Source organism: Candoia aspera, chromosome 2 (assembly GCF_035149785.1).
Source record: "Candoia aspera isolate rCanAsp1 chromosome 2, rCanAsp1.hap2, whole genome shotgun sequence".
In the NCBI taxonomy this organism is placed as follows: domain Eukaryota; kingdom Metazoa; phylum Chordata; class Lepidosauria; order Squamata; family Boidae; genus Candoia; species Candoia aspera.
The window spans coordinates 121,805,260-121,830,710 of record NC_086154.1 but is presented as its reverse complement, the minus strand read 5'-3'; the positions used below and the strand labels follow the sequence as shown (position 1 = coordinate 121,830,710).

General features: G+C 38.2%; 3 protein-coding genes across 4 annotated transcripts in view; 2 read left to right on the top strand and 1 right to left on the bottom strand.

The window, feature by feature from the left end:
• Positions 1-25,451, top strand: part of ARSG (arylsulfatase G) — a 588,957-nt gene that overhangs the window by 210,152 nt on the left and 353,354 nt on the right. The gene's annotated exons all lie outside the window — the stretch shown is intronic.
• On the top strand, positions 731-20,823 carry PRKAR1A (protein kinase cAMP-dependent type I regulatory subunit alpha). Of its 2 annotated transcripts, none has more exons than XM_063293462.1 (12): positions 731-862; positions 3,356-3,424; positions 3,853-4,038; positions 7,722-7,895; positions 8,527-8,618; positions 10,201-10,262; positions 10,408-10,454; positions 12,549-12,707; positions 14,180-14,240; positions 15,638-15,759; positions 16,247-16,328; positions 18,455-20,823. In XM_063293462.1, exons 3-12 carry the CDS (start codon positions 3,862-3,864, stop codon positions 18,625-18,627), a joined length of 1,149 nt encoding a protein of 382 aa, XP_063149532.1. In that variant the 5' UTR covers positions 731-862; positions 3,356-3,424; positions 3,853-3,861; the 3' UTR covers positions 18,628-20,823. The 2 variants fall into 2 exon arrangements, with proteins under 2 accessions (XP_063149532.1, XP_063149533.1); XM_063293463.1 differs by lacking the exon at positions 731-862 and adding an exon at positions 1,158-1,219.
• Positions 22,533-25,451, bottom strand: part of FAM20A (FAM20A golgi associated secretory pathway pseudokinase) — a 61,841-nt gene continuing 58,922 nt past the window's right edge. Inside the window, exon 11 of the mRNA XM_063293459.1 lies at positions 22,533-25,156. Coding sequence (XP_063149529.1) covers positions 24,895-25,156 — 262 coding nt within the window. The 3' untranslated portion in view covers positions 22,533-24,894. The remainder of the gene's footprint in view (positions 25,157-25,451) is intronic.

The window sequence follows — 25,451 nt, the reverse complement described above, 5'->3', positions numbered from 1 at the left end:
ACATCTAAGACAACGCTTCATCCGCGACCGCGGATACATTCTCCCCTATGCAATTTCGTATAAACCCCCAGCAGCCCCAACGATGATGATTGCTAGAGAGGGTTTCTGGGAATTGAAGTTCCACAACACTTAACAGTTCCGCTTTCCTGAGCCACAATATGGAAGTTTGCCTAGCTACCGGGAACCTGAGAAATCACAATGTACGAATCTATTTTTTCTGTCACGTTCAAAGGCGATTGCCACTAAATTAAATAAGATTACCCCAAAGTTTAGAAATGTAGTTAAAATTCAAGACAAATCCTCTCGTTTTCGCTGCAATAAATTGCTATAAAGTAATCAGCAGTCCCTTTTACGTGATAGTTTGCATTCCAAGGTAATTGATGCACAGTAACTGCAACCGCTGCAGATTAGAACCAACGCTCCGCCAGCATATGCACGACTTCACTCTCCCTTCCTAAGGCACATTTCCCCCTCCCTCATGCTTTATGCCCGGGGAACGAGGAGGGTGACGGTTCCATTTCAACCCGCAGTCTGACGTCAGCAGGAGTTAAAGGAAAAGCTAGCAATTGCGCTCAGTGGTTCTTTCCTCCCCCCGCGTTTTTTTCTCTGGCCTCTACTACTGTATAACGGGGGAAGGAGACGTGGACAGAACTAGCACGTCCCCTTTAAGGTTGCCACGGGGACGGTTCGGCAAGTGAGAACGAGGCTCATTGACGTCAGGCTGAGCGGTGATTGGCGGAGAGAGTAGGGTTTCCGGTGGGAGCGATTGCTGAGATAGAGAAGGAGGCCGCAAATCGGGACAGGAGAAGGGGGTTGCCCATCGCGGAGAGGCCCAGGCAGGGAGTTGCGGCTCATACCCGGGGTAAGTCGGGGCTGGGCCTGAGTCGCTCCCGAAGGGGCTTCTAGCGGAGCCGCGCGTGGGTGGCTGAGGCCCGGTGAATGGTGCCCTCAGCTGAGGCAGCTTGTGCGCCGGGAGACGCGAGAAGCCTGAGGCCTTCGTCGATTCCTCCAGGGAAATCTCGCCGCAGTGGAAACCGTCGAGCGGCGGCGGAGGACCGTGAGGGGGACGCTCTTGGGGGCGAGGTTAGGGGCTCGGGCGGGGGACGCTCCAAAGTATGGTGCCGGGGGGGTGGGGCATGGCTCTGGCGGGTACCGCGTTGTGCCTGGGTTTGGAGGAGGATCGGGAAAGCAAGCGGCGCCTCTGCACGCGAGGATCGCAGTGAGTAGCAGAGGGAGCATCAGCGCGGCTCCTGGGAGATGCCACCGCGTAGGCAGAGAGCGAGAAGCAATTGGGACGAAACCCTGCTTTGAAGTAGTGGCTGGCTGGTTTTTATTGGTAGCCCCTGAGGCAAAAATGAGGAAGGGTTTGCTGTGCTTCTGCCACTAATTGATCGATTGGTTGGAGGGAACATCCTTTTTGAAAATGAGCCACTCAGGCCTCTGATTTGGGGGCAAACTTCAGCTTAAGAAGGCAGAATTATGGTGAAAATAGAATTTATTAATACAGGCCTTGTATATGTGAAAAAAAAAAGTAATGTTGATGGTCTTGTTAAAAGGTGGAGTGAACTAGAGCTTGGATTGTTTGTCTTCAGTGTATTTATTTGTTTTAGGATATCTTTAAGCCATATTATATTAAAAACAAATCCTAAGCTATTTACTACACAGTTTACTATTTGTTGTACCTATAGTTGCAGACCTAGTTAACCTTGGCTGGTCTGATCTCAGAAAAGCTAAGCAAGCAGGATTGGACCTGGTTTATAAGCTCAGAATCCCAGCGCTGGAGCCTAGACTGGAAAAAAGAACAACTAGAAGTCAGTGGCAAACCACTTTAGTAGTGTTGTCAAAACATGGTGGACATGTCCATGTAGTCACCAAGAGCTGAGATTGACTTTATATGTTTTAATGTCACTGTTCGTTGGGTCTTTCCAGAGTGCTTCATATTGGGCTATGTTTGTACACCTAAGTTTCATCTTGTATAGAAAAATCAGTAGGATTGTAATCTGAAACCCAGAGAGCTTTTGCAAGTTGCCTGAGTTTGTATAAAGGTATGGGGAAAAGGTCCTAATAACATTTTCTCATGCAGTAGTAAAAAGCAAGAAATCCTCCAGATGATTTTGTCAGCACTTCTGTATTTTACCATTGGCCATTCTGACTAAGGCTGATGAAAATTGAAGTTTAAAGCCCAGAAGGGTATCAGGTTGCTTATTCTGAAAGTTAGTTAAAATGAGAGAAACTGTTTTCATAGTAAAAACTGCTAAGTTTAAAATAGCCCATAATTTAAGATCTCTTGGTTTTCCTGTCCTGGTGAATGAACTCTTACTTTTTAACAGAAAGAGAGCATTTTGTAACCTCCCAATTGCTTTTTTTCCCCCCTAAGGAGAATTACAGGGAGTTAACCTGAATAAAATTAAAGCAAGTTAAGCGGTTCATTGTTAACGGTTGGAAGTTATTAGGGTCCTTCTGTAGTAGTCTATTCTTCTGGTGTGCAACATTTCAGTGAAATGGAGGGCTCCCTTTATCATTCACTTAGAAACTTTGCATATTGCCATTAGATTCTTTTTTGTTCATTTTTTATCCCTCACTATTCATGTAGGAATCAAATACCTTTTCTATGTCTGAAAACAGACTTTAATTGCAGTGAATTTAGAAGGATGTTACTTGGAATCTGTTTAATTCACATTGCAAGTACTGATGGAAACAAAAAGGTGTTTATGGAACTGAATTTTCAGTTGATAAGGGTATCTACATGCAAAAATATGTTGCTGTTGTTCTTAAAGTAAAGTCCACTTAAAAATGGAATGACTTCTCTTTAATTAAGTAGCATGCCTCACAAAATACTTGAGAAAAAAGTTCTTATCTAGTTTTTGAAGTTGCTGTACTTAAGCGCTGTTGTCTGCTGCTGTGTGTCAACAGTGTGAATGTTTTTTCCACAGACTAATTTGCAAGCTGTCATAGAGCCACAGAGTAATTCTTGGACATTTAATTAAGCTGTGTATTACTGACCTTCATTATGCAAGTTGTCAAAACAGAAGAGCTAACTGATACTGTAGAACCTAAGGCAATGATTGTAAATGTCACCTAAATATATGTGTGCTCTTTAAACAGAAAAGAGTTTACTGCAACCTTTAGACTCTGCAAGAATTGACAAGAATGCAGTGCCTTTGGAGGGGAGGCAATTTTCATGTTTTATTTAACCTGCAAATAATCCTCAGCAGTGGAAATCAGAGGCATGTGCTTATAACTATAAGCATATTACCATATGTGTGGTGTATCTAAATATGTCACATAGGAAAGCATGTATTAATAGGACGTAGGGATGTTCCAACTATTCACTTTCTTATTTCCGTTTTGAAAGGTGATACTGGGATCAACAGTCTCCTGCAATTTCTGTGCATACCTATAGTTGCTGTTGATTGCATCTCAAGTAAGTGATGATCAGCTGGAAAATACTCTTATTTCCATAAAATTTTATCTTTAGAAAACCCATTAATTAATATTTTATTTAATTATGGCAGTTTTCTTTCCAATCAAATTTTTCTTGGGAGCTGACATTAATCAAGTCATTTATTTTCACTTTAGCTTATTTTGTTACCCTCATGTTCATTATTGGAAGCAGCTTAGCATCTGATCTTCCTAAGATAATTGAATATGAGCTTTGGTTGACTTTTCCTTTAATTTTTACTGACTTTTTTTCCAATTATTTATAACCAACTACAGTACTATGTCTGCAAATAAGTTAGGGTTTGACTGCTATGTTTTTTGAGGGATGTATGGCTAGTACACTTAATGTACCCTACTAGTACACTAAAGTTGTGAAGGATGCTAGGGTGTTTCAAATATGTTTTCTTTCAGATACCAGCAATGGCAACCTCTGGCAGTAGCAGCAGCGAAGAAGAACGTAGCCTCCGTGAATGTGAGCACTATGTCCAAAAACATAACATCCAGCAACTCCTGAAAGATTGCATTGTCCAGCTTTGTACAGTGCGACCTGAGAGACCCATGGGTTTCCTCCGGGAATACTTTGAAAGACTGGAGAAGGTAAAAACTAAACTTCATAAAATAAGTGGAAAATGGGCAAACCACTTTTGGCCTCTCTCAAAATAACAGTGAATCCTATGCTTGACTTGGAGCAGATCAATATTCCATCCTTTCAAAAAAGGACAGCATTGTTTAGTTCTCTGAAATGTGAATAGGAATAGTTTTGAGGAAATTACAAAGGCAGATCACTTTGTGTAAGATTCTGGATTTTTTTATCATATTCATAGGACAATTTTGGTTTGCCTTCAAGGGATTTTTATGTAGAATATTTTAGCTCTTTGCTTTTCACACATACAAACAAAAAACCTGAATATATTCTTAAAATCAACTTTAACATCAGTTTTCAAACTGGACAGGAAAAGCTTCGTCTATTTGAGGTACATCCTGGTCCAAAATGGAAAGGAATCATTGGAAGATAGAAAACTCTTACTATTTCATTACCATTGGCAGGCATAAAAACTTTTGTGATTGTACAGTATCTGAGTATTCTGTGGTACAGAGAATACTCAGATACTGAGTATTTTTGTAGAGATTAGGATTGTAATTGTTCTGTGCACCTACACTTTTTTTGGTAAATGAGAAGTTACATCTGATTCTTCTCTATGCTATCCCATTGAAGGGGATGCATTGTATGCTACTCAGAGTTAGTTCTGATTGGAGTAACCTATAAGCCCTGCAAATAAATAAATATGCATGACTTTGGCACCATTTTTAATGTTTTATTTAATGGGAGTATAGATGATAATTCCATAATTCATGTTGTTGAATCTTACGCTGTCTTCAAAGAAATTGGGTGTTATTTACATGATTGAAGAAACCAAAATATCGGGCTTCAGACATCATAGTAAGTCATAAAACATGGATTACAAACTGAGCAAGTGGATACATACACCACGTCAAGCCAAAATCATGAGTTGGCTTAGCATATTGTGTGAATTGGTAAAAGCTGTTAAGCATAAACATTGTTTACAGACGAGGCTGTTTTCACACAAAACAATCCCCAAACAAACTACATTATGGCTTAGTATGAATGCAGCCAGCATCTCTCAGTTGTAGATGGCCAACAAGTGAAGAAAAGTTTATAAAGTGTTAATATGTTGCTAAGAAAACATACTTCAACTCAGTGAAGATCTGTCATAGAGATACGGTCTTTACATATAATGTTATGCTCATAATCCCAGAATCTTTGGTTTTGATGTGCTTTATAAAAATATGATCTTCACTTAAGAAAGAACTGGTTTGAAATTAACATACTGAATAAGATACTTATCCCACCAGTCTGAATTAACCTATTCTGGGGACTCACACCATAAATAGAACAAATCACCCAAGTGGGCTGAGTTTACACAAAATGCTAAGGCATACAAAATCCCATTGTTAAAACTAATCTACCTTAACATATGCAAGTGCAGTTACTAAATCCGTAGCATATCTGGTTAAACGTTTTGCACAACTGCAGCCGTTTTCTGCACATTCAAAAAGATCCAAGTACGTAAATTTGGTTTACTGCACAACATGACTACAGTAATATTTTCTTCTTGTTCTTCGACTGCTGTGTCAGTAACAGCTTCTCCCATCTCTGTGTCAACATTCTGTGGAAGGAGAGAAGGTCAGCAACATTCATAGCATGGCAGCTGATTATCTAAAGGCATATCACAAGACCAATATTTGGCGATTTCTGCAGTCACTGTTAATTGTTAGATTAATTCATTTAATTCTCTTGGGACATAATATTGGAAAAGTATATGCCTTGTTTTCTGTAGAAGAGTCACTTTCTTCAGATATTGATAATTATATGCAAGTACTTTCAATTCGCCCTTTAAAGATGGACAGATAAACACACAGCTGCTTTGATGGGTAAGACTCTTGTGATCTGTGCAGCTTTGCATTTGGCTTGATCCAAATGTTGAGTTATGCAGTTCTCTAAAAGCAGTCAAGTGATTGTGTGAGCTTTTAAGTTCCTGGCTTGGATTCAGAGATGTCTTGTGCCAGCTGAAAGGACCTTCTACTCACGGCACAGCAGCATGAATCTCTGAATTCTTCTGTTTACTTATCCCCTGGGGCCTGTTTGTGCCATGTCAGAGGATTCTTCAGTCCATAAGAGTGGGATTGATTTGTACAGGAGGTTGTCATGGGAAGAAGAGGCAGCCAGTAAAATTCTTATTTCTAGATCCAGTAAAGTCTTCTTACAGATGAAATTCTTCATTGTAATTTAATGTTTTGAAGTGCACTGTATCAAACCAATAGATTAATCTACTGATTTTTAAGTTAATTTTTTAGCAGGAGCCTTTTTGAATAGGGACTGATACTTAAGGCAAGTGTGTTTATTTTAAAACGATTGATTTTATGTTTAACAAAATATTAAAAATAATATTTCTTTGGAATAAGTGCTTTTTGTTTTCATCAAATTGATTCTAACAAGTATAAACAGTACAGTGCAATGGGCTTTATGTGCAGCGGACCAAATTTCCGTGGTGATTTACATCATTTGCATGATTTAATATAGCTTGCATAATGACATAATCATACATGACATAATTTATATAATTTGCAATAGTGTCATCATGAAAATGATGTAAATTGTTACAGTAATGTACTATATGGTTTAATGGACAGTCATGAACAATGGATATCTCCCCCTCTGATTAGTATGTTAAATTGAGATTTCACTCTCAAACCTACCCATTATTCAAAAGAAAATCCTGGTCATGTGCATATTTGTGATACATTCTTTCGCAGTTTGCATTGTTACCCGATTCTCTGTCATTCTCCCCTGTTAAGTGCGCTTAATTCTCAAAATGTTGTCTACTCTTGTAATAAAAGACTGCTGCGCATGGCAACATGTTCTTTCAAGATCTGAATTGCTGGTTGTGTTGCTTGTCTGATATATTTCTTATAGTATAGTAATTGTATTCCAAAAATAGATAGTCACCTTTGAACCAGCAAATTGCATAAATTTATATATTGAATTTGATGTCAGTATGTTCCTGATTGTCTGGTTTTTTTCTCTTGTCATGTATAATGTATAACATTTTAATTCACAAAATGGTTATATTTTAACAATTTTAAAATGATCATAATTTAAATTTAAATTAAATAATTAAAATGTTAAATTATTTTTATTTTAAAAATTTACAAAAAACATTACAAAGAATCTGCTTGTCAGTTTATGCAGACTGCTAGATAAGAATTTCAGCATTATGTTTTAAAAATAACTCTAGGAGGTAATGACAAGATTTTTCAGATCATTAGGGCCCCAGGACGAATAAGTTGTCTCTCTTTTTTCTAAAATGTAGAAGGGTAATACAGATTGTTCCAATATAGAAACCTATAAGAATATGTCTCTTCCCCTTTTAAGCTTTAATATGCAATCTGACTACAGTATGTCAAGGTCTATGTCAGTTTATTGATTCAGTAATATAACTCTAGCTGATCTTCAGTTCAGCTACTCATATGCAGTTGGCAGCTTAAAATGACTTCTGCTGAGAATCAGTAGCAGCCTTAGAAAATTCTAAGACCCAGATAGTTGACAAGAACATGAATTTGGTTTCTATCATGTATGTGATCCAATTTAAACCATACTGTTTGTGTGTGTGTCACTATGTATGAGTTTAATAAAGCCAAAGAAGAAAGAAGAAATAGACTGTGATGTCTATATGGGTTAAACTTATGTTTCCTTGTAGGAAGAAACAAAGCAGTTTATCAGTCAGCAGAAAGCCAGCTCCCGCACAGATTCCCGTGAAGATGAGATTTCTCCCCCGCCACCGATGAACCCAGTGGTAAAAGGTCGCAGAAGGCGTGGTGCCATTAGTGCAGAGGTTTACACTGAAGAGGATGCTGCCTCTTACGTTAGAAAGGTGCTGCTTCGAGCTGTTACTTCATATAAGCCTTTCTTCATGGCTTGTATATTCATCTTTTTTCCATGGTTGTGAGGCTGGAACCTTGCATAGTTTATTCGAAGCCTGACTTTAGGAATGTGAACTATGATAAATTCATAACATGTTTACTGGCTTCTTGGTGCCATTATGCCAGCAAGAGGGAAAGGTAAAACATAAGTTTTGTTGCTTTGTTCACTTCCACTCTCCAGCAGAATCAATATGTTTTGAATTATCTGGATGTTCAAGAGATGGTTTCTAAGACACTCTAGTTAATATAGGCCAACGGCAAACACTTTTTCTGTATCTTAGAACTTCTGCTATTTTTTCTGGAAATATCAATAGATTTGCTATTCCTTTGAGGAGAATAACTCATTCAAGTTGTTTCTCTTTTCTGAGTTTGTATTCAGAATATTGGCAAAACTGAATACATTTCATCATTGGTAATTTTTTTTCTTTCAAATTAATAATTATATCATGTTAGATTCCCCCCCCCCCCCGAAAAATGGTATATGATTGTGTCAAATAAAAAATAGTGGAGTCCAGGGATGAATGATAAATTCACTTAAAATGTCTTCAGCTAAAACTTCTTGGGGTGTCTTCCATACCACAGGTTATTCCAAAAGATTATAAAACTATGGCTGCTTTGGCGAAAGCCATAGAGAAGAATGTGCTCTTTGCTCATCTTGATGACAATGAAAGAAGGTAAGGTCTGTTCATTTAAATCAGACTTGAGACTGAACAGATTCAAAGCTTCAAACATCTGAGGATTACATTCCAAAGTAGTGGTTCCCACATAGAATATGCCAAGTTTATGCCAAAGTGCCCAACACAATCTTACAATAATGCTTACAATAATAACTAATTTTTTTAGTTTTGAGCCAAGGTTTCCCAGTTTATTTCGTTAAATTTTTGAGGCAAAAATTCTTGTATGAATCTTATATGAAACTCAAGTTAGGTCAAACCTAGTGTATAGCTTTTAGAATTAATTCTTTAAATCAAATTATTTAATGACAGTAGTTAAAGTTTCTAACTGTATACCCCACATTGTTTTTTTGTCTTAAGGCTAGATTTTTAAAGGTGAAGGCAAGGTTCTCAATTGAATTTTTTTAACTTATGCCTGAACTTGAACTTGAATTTGACTCATTCTGAATTGATAGATGTGCATGGAATGGAAAGTACGGATTGCTCTGTATGCAGAACAAACACACTGTGCTGCATAGACGCTGTCATTCTGTTTTGAATGCAGCAGGCTCTGTAGCTGCTGCATCCAAAACAGAATGACAGCTTGCCTGCTACAAGTTTTGTCAGTCCAAAATGCAGAACACATCCAGAAATTGTGGATCTAGCAAACATTGGAGTTTTCAAGCTGCAGTCACTGGTTCTAATTTATTTTAATTTAATTTCAGTAGAATTAATTCTCTGAAACTAGCAGATTATCTACTTGGTTTCCAATTATAGAAGAGCCTTCAATCTGGCTAGGTATACTGCCTTAACCACAATGGCTCTCTGGAAAATATGGGAAAATCTCAAGAGTTTGCTTTTACATCCTCAGGAGGTATACTCTATTGAACATTCCTCCTAGACTATGTATTCCATAGGGTATGTATTCCATAGAGTCTCATCAACCTCTGTGTTTTCAATCTACTTTTTTGCATCCTAGGCCTAGAAATATATCTAAAGGTGAACTGTAGGATTAGAGAAGAAAAATCAATCATTATCCCTTGATTGGCACAATGCAGCTTCATTAGTTCTCTCAAACTAGTTTTTATCTGAGATAAACCTGTTTTGTGATTTTAGGTTTGGGATTATTTTATGGTAGTTTATACCATTCTAAGACAACTATAATGAGCACTATAATACCTATATTATGAAATATGCAGAAGTGTTCTTTAATAAAAATAAACTAGCTGTTACCCATACAGTGCTCCATAGATATTTTTAATATTAATACTATATGTCTTCCTCTAACATAGCCAGCAGTTTCCTGGCCAAGCCAGTTTAGTTGTATTGAAAAAAAAAATGGTGCTCATTATAGTTGTCTTAGAATCTAAAAATAGAAAACAACGTGGGCTGTTAACACATTGTTCCATATTCCATTATGAAAATGGAATGGGATAGGATATAATGAACAGTTGAGCAAGTGGATGCCGATTCTAGAACATAATCAGATTTAGGATTCTTAGAAAATCATTCTTTCTGATAACTTGGTCTTAGCTAGCAATATTAGCATAAATGTGGTCCACTTTTTTGCTTTTATGCTGAGTAAATCTGTAATCTCTTTCAGTGATATATTTGATGCCATGTTTCCAGTCACTTATATTGCTGGTGAGACTGTGATACAGCAAGGTAAATGATGTTTTATTTTCTTGGTTGGAATTAATTTAACTTCCAAGATATTAGCTGTACATAATTGTTTATTATTTTACTGTATAGGATGTGATATAGAAAGGTGTCCCAAATGTATTATTAATCTGTCCTTATTTTTCTTAAGGTGATGAAGGGGATAACTTCTATGTTGTTGATCAAGGAGAAATGGATGTAAGTATTTTTTTCCTTAAATATATTAATCTAGTGCCCTTGGATAGTTTTAATACATGTAATATAGCTGCACATGATTATTAAATGTAATGCAAATGATCAGTTGTGGTATGAGTTTCTCCACTGTAGTCTACCTTTCTCTAAACTTGCTTTAGCTATGTATTTTCTGATATTTTTTGATATAGCACAGGCTACTCTTGAGGCTAAATTAAGAGTGGCTTGGTGCTCTCACTGTGTTAAGCAGTGTGTTTTAATCATGGCTTATAAAAGCCACGGTATATAAAACATCGTGGCTGAGTTTGCACATCTTGCTAGCTTGACAGCAAACCACATTTTATCTTAGCAGAGTGTGCAGTCCTACTGTTGAAATATAAAGGTTATGTCGTGGTAAATCCAGAAAGAAGAGCTTTTCATTATTGATTCCAAATAATAATTCTAGCATACTTTCCTAGCGCTTAAAGTAATATAGAAGTATTGAAAAGTATGAACAATAACTACCTAGAGTCATTAGGAGTTGGCTGGCATACACATTTAATAAATTTAAATTTGATAAATAAAATAACAGTTTTCTGTGTAGGTCTCCTCATAATGTAGGTTCCGGTGAGTTAAATGGAGCTTATTCCTAGGTATATAAAGGTAGCCTCGTGTGGTGCAGTGGTAGGTGGCAGTACTGCAACTGAAACTCTCCCCACAACCCGAGTTCGATCCCAGCGGAAGCCAGATTCTCTCTCGGGTAGCCGGCTCAGGTTGACTCAGCCTTCCATCCTTCCGAGGTTGGTAAAATGAGCACACAGCTTGCTGGGGAAGGTGATGATTGGGGAAGGCAATGGCAAACCACCCCAAGACAACGTTGCAAAAGCGGCGTCCGCTCAAAGGGTCAGACATGACTCGGTGCTTGCACAGGGGACCTTTCACCTTTTTTCCACATACAAAGGTAATCTTCAAATCTCAAAATACATCAGGGAACATCTTGCTAAGTTTGATTGTACCTTTTAGTTCTACCAAAAAGAGAGAGCCCGGCCTGGGTTTCCCCACCCTACAGGAGGTTAAGGGGACTTGGTCCAGGAGACTGGCCTCTTCAGCAGTAGCTCCCACTGTATGGAACATGTTCCCTCCTGGAGGTATGATTAATTCCCATCATTATGCTCAAGAACTTTCTCAAAATGATTTTATTTCAGCAGAACTTGGGCCCTAGATTGGCACACATCTGTTTTGATTGTTTTGTGATATTCTCGTATACCAATATTGAATGGGTTGTTTTAATATATGGAAATATTCACTGTTTGGATTGCTCACTTATATTGCTAAAGGCCATTCAGATTGGGGCAGTCTGTAAGCACTGTAAAAGAATAAAATCCTAGTAATACCTTTGAAAAAGCAGGATAGAAAGAGTATTGATGCTTTTGCTCTCTGATGCTGGAGAAGACTCTTGAGAATACTGTGGATAGCCAAGAAGACAAATAAATTAATCATAGAATAAATTGTTCCAGAGTTCTCACTCAAAGCATGATGACCAGGCTCATATTATATTATCATACTTTGGATATATTATGTGAAGACCTAGCTCTCTGGAGAAGTTTTTAATGCTGTGAAAGGTAGAAAGAAAAAGGAGAAGGATGACTAACAGCAAAGTGGATGGACTGAATTTGAATTCATTGAATTCATTGAAAGACCTGAAGGGTTGGGTTGAGGACAGATCATCCTCATGGTCTGTGGTCATTAAGAGTCAACACTGACTTGATGGCACATAATTAATCAAAAGTAACTTGCACCCTATATAGTACATCAGGGTAAACTAATAGACTGAATCCTTTTATCATGCAAATAATGCTTAATTTTTCTGAACAAGAACAACCTCTTGGTGTTCGTATATTGTAAACCTATGAGAAATTATTAAGATGTTATTTATCTCTTTAATTTCATTCCATCTTCCTGCTCTGAAAAGTCCTTGATGCTGCTCACAAAATTTAAAACAAAACAGAATGTAAAAAGTTTTTTTTAAAAAAAAATAGGTTAGAATTAACAAGAAAGTAAATACTGAAAGTGAAATATCAAAAATATTCTGAAATAAATGTATATATATTCCTCCTCCAGGTTTATGTAAACAATGAATGGGCCACCAGTGTTGGGGAAGGGGGCAGCTTTGGAGAACTTGCGCTGATCTACGGAACGCCCCGAGCAGCAACTGTAAAAGCAAAAACTAATGTGAAACTGTGGGGTATTGATCGAGATAGTTACAGAAGAATCCTTATGGTAAGCATTTTAATGTCTTGAAAGAAACAATGCATTTATACCATGGTTTTGTGTGTTTGTGGAAGCATGCCAGTAAACAGTAAGGTTGTAAATGAACTGATAGGCGGGACAAGTGGGTAGTGATAATTTTATCTGATTGTAGCCTTTCACAAAATGAATTGTTGGATGTGACAGAGGAGTGTTTATGTTAGTGAGCAGATTAGTATCCATGACTCATGAGTAAGAATGGAACCTCTTGAAGAGTTCTTGTTCATCGTGATTCATGAATAAAACTGCTTTGTAATTTTTTGCTCAAGAATGCTCTTCTCACAATAACCATTTATGAAAAGTTTATGCCAAAATAGTTTATCTTTAAGGTACCACATATTAGTTGTTTATACTAACTAATATGAAAATGAGGCATAGTTTTTCAATTTCCACACTTGCAGTGAGACCTGTACAGTTTTAGCTTGCTAGTTCCCAGTTAAGTATTTTTATGGTTTTCATCTGAAGACGAATGACTTGACACCTCAGTTTCAGAAATTCACACGTACTGTGTTGTAACTGTTAAAAGTGGCTTAATGTAAATTATAGGTTTCTCAGAAATTTTGAGCCATGTCAGCTATGATATTGATACTGATTTTATACTCAGTAGTGGAATTGTTCAGCTGGGACACAAATGATGGCTAGGACTGCATCTGCTCTAACTTGACCTGATAAACCTCACTTAAGCCAAGCGAGTTGAGTTTTTTTTTAATCTGCCATTTAAGCTTGTTGCACTTGAAAGTCTTCATTTAAATGAATACTTTTATGGGGTGGGAAGGCAGTGAAACTCCAGTCATCAGCATCCTAATAACGTTAATTTATTCAACTATAAACTAAATTAGTTGATGTTCCTAAATAGACTCTGGTTGAAGGAAACCAATTATTTTGACAGCCAGAAGTACATAAAGCAGTCCTAAGTCTGCTTATAAGTAATTTGTTCTGTCTGATGGTGGCTAGAGAGTGCAAGGAAAAAAAAGGAATTAGTGAAAATAACTTCTCCCTCCACTGAGAGTGTGTTGTGAACAGAATATAATTCATGTGAATATTGGACCGGGTGTCTACGTCCACAGGGAGGTTTGTGTTGTTGTTTTTTTGTATTAGATATTAAAAACCTCTTAAAGGCTAAAATCTTGTCCCACCAAGTTTAGCAAGACTGACATCTGAATAGATGCACATGAAACTGATGCGTAAGTGTCTATATGGCTTGTTCAGTGTATTTCTTTTAAAAAATTGTAAGTCATCTTTTTGCTCACCTGGGTCTCTAAATGATGCACTTTTAAATTATTGTTTACCTATACGAGAACTCAGTTAGGAGCTAACAAACCAAGAACTTAGAACTAATTGTGACCTTAATATGTTCATGACAGGAGAGTATTTTTGGCTTCCTAAAACAAAGCAAAATGCAGATAATATTAATTTTCAGGTGTGTTTCTTTCCCCAACTTCCAGGGTAGTACACTGAGGAAGAGAAAGATGTATGAAGAATTTCTTAGCAAAGTGTCAATACTTGGTAAGTGTGACAAATTTCTTGGTGTTACTGTTAGATGGGCAGACTTGTCTTTCAGGTAGAGAATATTGCATGCATTTTGCAAAGTTACTAATGTTCTTCTAGATTTTGTTGCTGCTGTTCTCCTTTTTATTTATTTATTATATTTTATTATATTGCTGTTCTCTTTATCATTCTGCTTATACTTTGTCAATAGTTGGAATGACACAAATCCATAGGTCTCATTCTTCCTTTTGACAAATGCTTGGCCTTGTGACTATCTTGTATTGCTGAAAAAATACAGAAGATAGATTTCATTTCTGTATATGCTTCAGCATATTGCTTGTCTGCTGCTTTCTCTTAAATGTTTTCCCCCACAGTTTTGTTTGATATCCTTCAATCCTTTATTTTTTATTCAACTTTTTTCCTTATTCATGCTTCCTATGTGTGTGTGCATGTGTGCCTGTGCACTTATCATTTACTTGTTTATCTACTCATGTAGCCTGTCTCCAAAACAGGATTTATTTTGAGTCAAGGCACTGCTTCAGAACATCTTTCTGTGCCATACATTAAATATTTTGTCAAAATTATTTCAGCCTTGCTATAGAGGAAAGCAACTGTGCATGAGAATCTTGCTGCTTGTAAGGATCTGTTACATTCTCAGTTGGGAGTTGATCTATCTACAGTATTGTCAGTTGTAAGCACTCAGCTATTTCTAAAGCATACTAATTTTTGATTGCCACAGGAATCAGTTTATTATTTTTAAAATACTCTGTTTGTATTGATGAATTGTATGAAGGGATAACATTTTGAATAACCCCTAACCCCCCCCCCCCCGAATTAACTTTGACTCAGGGAACATTTTTGTTTCTTAGGATGTGCACAGATACAGAATGGGTTTGTTTTGGTGCATTTTCTGTGGCGTATTACCAGCTCTGTGAGTTAAAGAGAGAATCTCCTTATTGAACCTGGAGGGTGCTGCCAGCAAGGAGGGATGTCCATTAGAATTGCTACTATCTACACTAAAAGCTCCTCATAAGTTGCAGGCTCTAACTCCAGCAGCCCCAGCAGCAGGACCAGTATTGAGTGATAATGGGATTTGTAGTTCAGCAACTTGAGAAAGACCACAGTTACCTTGGCCCTGACCTACTAATTGAAACATAGCCACCCCACCTGCTATAAAAGATCTCAACAACCCTCTGGGCATTATTGAGATGTTGTAATTTGAGTTGCCAAATTTGTGGTATGAATGGATGTTAAATTGTTCATGATAAAGTGAGGGATTGTAGTTGAACAGGCTGCAGAATGAATGCTGGGGTAGATAGGAGCAGAGGATCCTCAATTGAAGTGAACAAATACCCTAATTCTAAATCTTTGTAATACAGCAAAGTTTCCTGCTAAATAGCTACCTTTTAATTTAGAATCCCTGGACAAATGGGAACGTCTCACAGTGGCTGATGCATTAGAGCCAGTGCAATTTGAGGATGGACAAAAAATTGTGGTGCAGGGAGAACCTGGAGATGAATTCTTCATTATACTAGAGGTGAGTAGTAATAGTCTATATTGTTTGTCAGATAGTTACAACTGTAGCTGGCATTTCTCTTGATTTAACTTTGAACTTTTTGCAATATTAGAATCCAATCCCTGTCATGAAATGTGACTTATACTTTTGAAAATGTACATTGAAACACGTCCTTAGATTAGAAATGAACACTAGTAATACTACGCTGAGCTTAAAATGGCTCTCAGTAAATTTGACTATTTGATCATAATTGGAGACTATGATTTAAAAAAAACAAACAGCAGAAAGCACATTCAGTTTGGTTATAAAATAAACTTGTGGGTAATATATGGCACCAAGTGTGCATGCATGCTCTCTCTCTCAGTAGCTTTTAAGGGTTACGGGAACAGAATAATCTGAATTATTAAATGGGGATGCCTCTGCTTTCTAAATCTATGATGAAACTCTTATCTTGGCACATAGAAATAAAATAAAATAAACTGTCACTAACCCTCTGATTCCTTTACAGGGTACAGCTGCTGTGTTGCAGCGCAGGTCAGAGCATGAAGAATTTGTTGAAGTGGGCAGACTTGCACCCTCTGATTATTTTGGTGAGTTTTCTTCTGTCTTCCATCTCCTCCAACTCTCATAAGCACATTGGCATTACTCTACCACTCTTTTTGTAATAGTGCTTAAGTCAAGGAAATGCATTTCACCATGAGGAAATTTTGACACCCGACTGATGGTAATCCATGTAGTAAAAGTTACTGGAAAAAGATGCACTATTTCTCAGAGCAAAATAGATAGCATTATCAGGGAAGATAATGTATGTTCTTCTTGGCTGTGTGATGATAGAATAGCTTTATGTCCTTAACAGGTTTCTCAAACTCTGGATTGGACATGTCATGAAAAGCTTTAGATTGGAACATCAGAAATGGATTGAAATAAAAGTCCCCTGTTTAATTAATTTATTATCTGCCAGAAGATGGTCTTTGGAATAGTGTATATGATTGAGTTAAAAACAGTGTCAAATTATCTGAAGAAAGAACATTGCCTGTAGTTGTCTTTTAAATGTTTTCACAACGATATGGAACATTTCCAGAAATGTTGTGAGAAAATTGTTCTTCTCGTTTTACCCAGAGATTTGAGAAAAAATGGAAATGTTTACAGTAGCAATGTTGGGTCTACCTATTTTTTAATGTTTGCTATACATATTAAATAATCAATAGTATAATCACTTACAATTCCAGCCCCTCTCAGATAGCTGTCTGAGAGGGGATTAAAATGAGGCAATGAGCTTCTTCACACTGTTTTGTGCTAGCTCCACAAAGCCATTTTGTATGCAGAGGCAGCCCCCTGCCCTACGTCTCATTTCTTCTAGCTGAAATCAATGAGGGAAGAGAGAAGTGAGGACCGGATACTTCGACCCTCCCATCAACCCTATATAGAATTGTATGGTTTGCTAAGATACAAATTCTAATACACCCAGTGCTAACAGTGAGCCGCAGATGCAAAACCTGCAACCACAAGTAATGCTCAGCCAGTTGTGGTTCATAACAAATTTTAAAAAAAAGGGTGAAGGGGACATGGCAATACATGATACGTTAACTCAGATTGAATGTCTACTGGCAGTTCTGAGAATAGAGGAAATTTTTATTTTAAAACACAATCCACCAACACTGTAAAAAACATTTTTAACCATCTGAGCTTGGAAAAACGTCTCTACATTCACTATTACTTAGAAACAAGTGAAGCCTTATTCCCCAAATTTTGAGGCCATGAAGCAAAATTGCACTGGATAATAAACAGTAATTGTTCTAAGGTAAATAACTGAAGTGAAAACGACTCTCTTCATTCTTACCCATTTTACTCGTAACCTTTAAGGACTTGGTTTTCACTTTTCTTTCAAATGTCTAGTTTCCATCTGAAAGAAGATGGGAATCCTCGGAGCTTTACATCTCTATTCATCGAGGCAGGAATAGAAAGCCTTTGGTTGCTAAAAGCTACGCTTTTTCGCAGCATGAGAGGTGCAGTGGGTGGGGCAGTCATGGAAAACGGGTGGGATTCTGCAACACATTTGGATTTTTTCTGTTTTTTTCGCCTGGGGTTGTGGGGGAGTTTAATTCCTTTAATATATGTAAAACTTATTTTAAGGCTTGCACTTCAGTTATGTTTCTTGCCTTCAAATGTTGGCGGTTTTCTCCAGTTTTTGCAATTGCTGGAGGAGGCTTCAAAAATCACGTTTGAAGGTTTCATATTTTCTTAGAGCCTCAGGTTGCCCAGCTCTAGGTGAGAATACAAGCTTACAATGTGCACTACATTATGTTGATGTAATTTTACAACTGTCATTTCCAGGTATTTCCTGTTAAGGAGATAATGAGGTACAAATAATGGGTAGAGTATCCACAATTGACTTAAGCCCCACTAGCGAGTAACGGGAGTAAAAGTAACTACAGCAGTTCAGCAGTTCAGGAGTTGTTACAGTTTTTCTCTCATAATGAAAGGGAGCAGGTTTTTGGTTTTTCCAACTGGTGCAAAGCCCCTAAGCTCCTCTTTTGAGTTTTTATCTCTGTTGAAAAAGCAACGCAAGCAGAACTTTCTGGTGCAACCAAGACTTCTCTGAAATTGACAACTCCGCAAGGCCAAGACTTGCACCTTATTTTTCACTTCTTTTTGAAACAAATCATGTTTACATTATTTTGTCCATTTGGAATAACTGTCTTTTTTCTTCTTGTAGGTGAAATAGCTCTATTAATGAATCGTCCTCGTGCTGCCACCGTTGTTGCTCGTGGCCCCTTAAAATGTGTAAAGCTTGATCGACCCAGATTCGAGCGTGTCTTGGGTCCGTGCTCGGATATTCTGAAACGAAACATCCAGCAGTACAACAGCTTTGTCTCTCTGTCTGTCTGAAGTCTCCCTCCTTCTCAAATACATGCTTCACAAATGCAGACTGTTTCATTACTCTTGTGCAGAGCCACATGGCCACTGGCTATTGCAGCTTCCTGTCTGTGGGGGGGGGGGAGGGGGGAAAGAAAGCAGTTGCTTTTCACAGCGTTTTAAATTTTAGAGCATTATTTTGGTGCTCCTAGTCCCATTGAAAATAGGGAATTGTATGAAGACTTTTGCTGTTACTGCTTCTCTCTGTGCAATGTACACTGTCCAGTCTGGCCAGTGACTGCCATTCCTTTTGCTGGGAGCACTTCCTAAGCACCAAGGTTATTGCAATAGAGTTAAGGACGTAACAGTGGAAAATTCTAAATGACGCATTCTCAGCAGTGAGTCCTCAGTTTTAGGTCGTGGTCGCTTTCTACTGTACTTTTCTCAGACAGAGAAACTTACCTTCTCAGCTCAACCTCTTGGCAAAATGTTCTGGATATGGGTGATGTTTGGTTAAGTTTACTGAGATCAGCTTCTAGAAAAACCACAGTTAGAAGTTGGATAGTTCTGTGCATCTGTATCCATTTCAAGATGGCTTGGTTATTGTTTGTCAGGTTTTTGTATACAAGCTTTTGTTTTGGCAACTATTGCCAAGTGTTGCTATCTTTGGCACAGCAAATTTTTTTGCCTGTTCTCAGATGTGAATATTTATAATATATGCCTCTCCTAATTTTTCTCAGAAGGCAACCAGTGTGCTAAACCCCTGGATATCGGTGTAGGTGTTTACACTAGTGCACTGCTCCTCAGCTAGTGTGAGTTGTAACACCCCATGCACACTCTCTAGAACAGGAAGCTGAAAGGTGCATCCTATGTATGCAGTCTTATGCCTGCCCTTTCCAAGCTTTGCCTTCCCTGTTAACTTTGGAACCAGATAGTTCAGGGATGCTATTTATGTAACTGGTGGTCAATGCAGGATGGAATATACAATCTAATTTAGGAAGATGATAGGACTCTGGCTAAAATGAAAGACAGGAAGCAGAAGAATCAGTGCCTGTTTCCTGTTGAACTCCTAAAATATTTAGCTTGAATGAGACACATGCTCTGATTTGTTTTGCCTCACATTCTCATTGATCTAGTGGAATAACTAGTTTTGGAAAGTTAATCCGGTTGTCAAGTCTGAAACGTGTTTCAGTATTTACCAGGTTTGTGTTAACAATATTTTGTGTGGCACCCAGTGCTACCCACTAGCTTCGTTGAATTTCACAGTTGGATAATGTAGGCAAGTCAGTTTATTTGTAACGTAAATGATCTAAACCTACTATAGAGTTTTATATGGGAGTGGCAGCAAGTGTTTTGCATTAGTTATGCAACTATTCCTTATAAATCCCACTTGCCCGGTTAGCAGCCCCTCCCCTCGGACAGTTGGACCTGGTATACACCTTTCTGACTTGTTGGTTGTTGGAAGAACATTTGCTAATCATATTTTATAGTTTGAGAAATAGGAACCTTAGCATATTTTAAAAAACCTATAGGCAACTGTTGATAGGTCCACATAGCTAGATTTGGATTAAATGTGAAATACACATTGTGAATTCCTTCCGTTTATCCTAAACACCTTGGTAAGGTAAGGATATCCACCTGCGTTCTTCAGAGATCCGTAGATGTTACTTTTTTCTCTAAATTCTATTCAGTTTGAATCTGTACAGGAATTACTTTTCCTTATACCTTTGTTAATTTTTGAAGCTTGATTTGATCCTTGTTGAAGCACCAAAAAGATTTTAAATGTTATGTAAGCGCTACAAAAATGCACATTTTTTTATATAAGGCTTTCTAATCAAGTTTCACTACTGCGTCTTTTTAGCTTGCTGTTTACTCCCTTTTGTAGTTTTACCAACAGGATTTTAAGATGAACCAGCTATGTCTGAGTTAAATATTAATCACAGTTAAAGCTTTACCTTTGTGTGCAATTTAAATATGTTTGAATCCACAGTTGGTATAGTTTGCCTTAGCTAACATTCAGGGCTTTAGAAGATAATCTGTTTTGCTAGGTCACCTTAGCAAATTTAAAAAAATCTACTGCCCTAGAGTGCTATAGTAAACCAGAGGACCATTTTTGTATTGTTACCTGACTATAAGTCTGACTTACTGTATGTGCTAATATATTCCTTTTGTTATAGATTGTCCTAATGGCAGGTAAAGCAATAAAATGATTTAAATTCTTAAATGAAATCAGTGTTTCATTTTCATGTGCTGCCCGCCCCTCCAACCCTTGGGCTGGAACAGACTAGCTGTGGATGGCCTTACTTTTTTTCTGATGCTGGCCCATGTTTTACCTTAATTAATGGAACATACTTCCTCAGATATTGATAGATACGAACTTGTCAGCCCTTCAAAGTAGATCAGACCAGGCAACCAATGCCAGGTAGGTCTGTACTACTTTTATTGCAAAGCTACAGTAACAGAATCTTACAAGTCTGAATGTGCTTGCCCCCTCCCTTTTATGTGAACTAGGGAGGGACTTATCCGAGACATTTACTCAGGTTATATTCTTGCCCTGGCCTCAGGCCACTCTTATCTGACCATTGCCTTGGTAGTGGCTCTTCTTCCTGTTTCTCATAGCTATTCCCTCTGCCCTGTACATCACTAGAATTGCTATAGAGGAGCTTCACCCTGGAAAATAGTTAACTTGGGGTAAATTATGGTTAGTGCTAGCTTTCTTCTGATTCAGAATTTTGACTCGTATAAACATATATAAATTCAGTGGGATTCATAAGAACAAAAAAAACTTGTGGCAGTTGAATTATATGGAAAATGGAACCATGGTTTACACATTGCACTAAGACAAGATTATCTGTTTTTGGCTTAATTTGGAATGTGGACCTACCCATTATGGTTTAGTGTGTGATGTGCAAACCAGTCCATTACATTTTATTCAATAAACCATGGTTTAAAAATTCCAGCAAATGTCTGAATCAATCATTAGTATCCCTTGCTGATTGATTAATTAATGATGAGCAACTAATAATGATGAGCAACTAATAAGCATGGGCTCTGCTTTAAAATGTTGAAATTGAACTATAGGCTAACTGGTCAAATGAATGAAATATTCTGTCGCTTTGGCATCAACTTGTGTATGAAAACACAATTTTCATAAATAATGTAAACAGCTTGTAAGATTACGTTACGAGAGAATTTATTGGGGTGTTCAATATTGTAGGGGGTTATTCCTTTTGATAATCAAATATCTAGACAGACTTCACATGTTTCATTATGGCCAACAAATTCATCTTAGGTTTTTCTTTTTATACACTAATGTGTCATGAGTAAGGGTGGAGAGCAGGGGGCTCCCATCCAGACTGTCAAGCGCATGCGTAGCACTGAGGAATTGGTCAGCCATTCAAAGAGACACAGAGCGGGACCGCCTTAACCCTTGGGGTTTATATGTCTGGGTTTTCCCACGCTTCAGTTTGTTAGGATTCCTGTTAAATACTAGCAATAAATATTAGAGACCAGTTCCTTGTGGGTTTCCTGGCTGTTAGGACATAATGAGTGATAAAGTACACCAAAATTTCCTGTATTGAGAAAGGCCTACTGTTGACCATCATACATGGTTGATGTTGGCATTAAAGAGGAAGAAGAGTGCCAAAAAAGTAGAGCTGCGGAGGCAGTGATTGTACTTCATGGAAACTGATCAGTTTTCTTTACTGCCTCAGATCCAAAGTGACTATGCTGATGCATTCCTTTAATTCCATGGAATTCCTTGGAACCAGGCAGTTTCTTCAAAAAAGTGTTTTGAATCTTCATACCTGGAAACTATCAGTAGAGGGAGCTGAACTACTGTACAATCATTGACGTAACAGCATAACCGATTTGATACTCTTTCATGAACATGTTCAAAGATGATAAGTGAAGTGAAAATGAAAATTTGAAAACTTTGGTTATCAAGATACACAAAATTCAAATATTGCTATTTTCCTCCAGGGAAGTTTATGGAGAGTCTCCATGTAATTTGCTCAAAGTAGTTGAAATAATGAATTAGTATCCTTTCAAATAGCAACTGGAGGTTCACAGTTGTTGCCATGGTATCCCTGGTCTTGTACAATAAAGCATGAATATGCCTTTTTGTGTCTATAGACAGCAGTTGGAAAGTGAACTTCCACATTTCCTGTTTGTAGACGATCTAGCCTTGGGTATGTTAATTGCTTACAAATGGTAAAAAGTTGTAAATAGGTTCTAGAATAGAGGGTCATAATATGGTGCTTTCATTGTTAAAACGGGAACACACTTAGTATACCTCAGTATGGAAGCTTATTCCTAGCCTGGTACTGTCCAAGTATACTACCAGAATTCTCAGCCCCCATGGGTAATTCAGCAGTAATGGTGAAGCCGTTGGAAATTCAGAAAGTTGTCTGAACAGATTGGAAGATCAGGTGAGACTCCAGCGTGGGATAGGAGTTTACACTAGACTTTTGACTTTGTCTCTCTGTACTTCCATCATCATACCTCCTATGCTGAATGACTTTGCCAAAATCCTAATGATAATCCTTGGTGGTGGGGGCGGGCTATTATGTCTAGACCCCACCCCAAAAGGGTGGGAGAGGATGTGCATGCACAGTATCTGTGCTGTTAACTTCCATGATCAAGCTTGTAAGGAAAGCTTAAATGGAGGTGGTTTTCACCATGAAACCAACTAATGTTTTGAATCGCTGGAAGCAGTAGGGGCTCCACATGGAGTTGTCTACATTCCTTGGTGTATTAAACAAATCTGCTACTTGTTTTGAAGGGGCGTTGGTAAGCTCCTCAGGTTTCCTTGGGATGGAGGATGGTTCTAATGACCAGATTTTTAATGATCTTGCATAAATTTACTAGGGAAAGAATCTAACAGTTGATATCTCATTTCCTCAAACACCTTGGGTTCGTTATCGGCACCGCACCCAGGTCTGACGATGATGTAGCTCAGAGAGCCTGTTGTGCTGCCAGCCTTAATGTTTCCCTTGCCAGTGCCAGATCCAGTTTTAAAACTGGGGGATAAAGAAAGTGGATGGGTGTGAACATGTCAGTGCCACTAAATATAAATGTTCAAAAATTCTTCAAAAGAAAAAAAAAGGGTTTAAAAAAAACAGTACCCAGAGTCAGTGAACACCATGCTTATAGAGTGTTTAAGGGTGGTTACTGGCAAAAATGTGACAAAGTGGATGGGAGGTTCCTAGAATAGTGTGTGGTTGGCTGGCACCCTGAACAGGAGCACTGTGGTCCAAACTTTTTGGCAAGTTCCATATGTGTTTCAGAACACTTTTAGGCTTGGTGTAGATTCCTTTGGTTCACTTCCTTCTTCTACTTGCTATGCTGCAGCCCACATTCTGTTTGCTGCTCTTTACATCAGATGGCACTGAAGGCTTCCAGGTATGTATGTGTGTTTGTGTGTGTGTATAAGTCCTGCTTCCACTGTGATGCTGCTGCTGTGTGAAAAAGAAGCACCGCTACAGCTAGCTGGTGATGAGACATCAACCAAGATACTACTCTTATTGTTCAATTATTCCAAAGTGAATGGCCGGAAGGATTTCAGTGGCAATCGTTATAATGTGAAATTGCAGCTTATGTGCATTACCTTGATATCAAGGACATCTGGAACCATCTGAAGGCACCCACAATGCAACCCCAAATTGATGGATCCTTACACAAGGGAAAGCAATTTCCCCTTCCCTGGCAACCTTGACGCATGTGGAATTTTATGCCTTAAAATAGCATTTCTATGCCTGTTTTTTTCTTTCTACTGTACTGTGTAGTTGTCTAAGCTAGGTTAGAGCTAGAATGTCGGCCACATCAGTGTATTTTCATCGCTTGCTTTTGCCAAGGGCTGCTAGGCTTTCTGCTATGGTTCTCCACAAACAAAACATCCCTGAGGAGACACATGTCCACCTTGTTAATATTGCCCTAAATCTTGATGGGGATACATGCCAGGAATGTTTTTTTTCATTGCCCCTCCCCAACTTTATTCAAGCCACCAGTCAAGTCTAGCCATGATGCTGTGTGGCAACAAGAGCACAGGCCGATCCTGAGAAGGGCATGGTTTGTAGTTACAGAAGATTGTATTTCTTCAATCACTTGGAGAAGAGGCAGAAAGATTGTAGGTGGTGTATATGGGATTCCCATCTATAAATCTGAGGCCAAAGCTGTAGGTTTCAACCACCCAGTTGTTTCCTGAGTCTGCTGTGACTGCCTTCCTCCCAAGTCTTAACGTCGAGGTTAAGGAAGCACAATCAATCATTTCAAGTTCAGGTTCTATTTTTCCCCTGGACTCTAGCTTGGCCGTGTCATTCTGTCAAAAGCCATGGGTTCCAAAGGCTTAGCAACAGCCACAACAGTGTCTTCTCCAAAGGCCTCTATGCATTTCTCCACAGTTTTCAGGATGATTTGTAACCTCCTGTCCAATGCCAGAAGATGGGCTTCTGTCAACACAGGGGCAAGACGGTCTTGAAGGAGGGACTCCCTCATGATATCACTGAGTTTGTAGTCTGACTTTGCTAAAAGCTGCAGCCGTAACAAGGTGGTCTTCTTTATTCTAAAAGAAGGGAAAGGTAGATTTGGGTCAAGCAGTTTAGGAAAAAGATCCAAGCATTCTTATTCATCTTTGAAATATTGATGTATCCAGCTTACAGCTGAAGAGAACACTTAACATAAAATGAAAAGTTGTTGCAAACTCCTAACCTAAGGCACATGCAATGCATGTGGAAGGTCTGCACCAGCCACCAAAAGTAAGTTGGTTTGGGAAGGATCCTTGCCTAGTGCCGTGAAGATCCGGGAAGCAAAAGAGATCTGGATCTCCTGGTTCTTGGTGTTCTGCAGTGTTTGGTAAA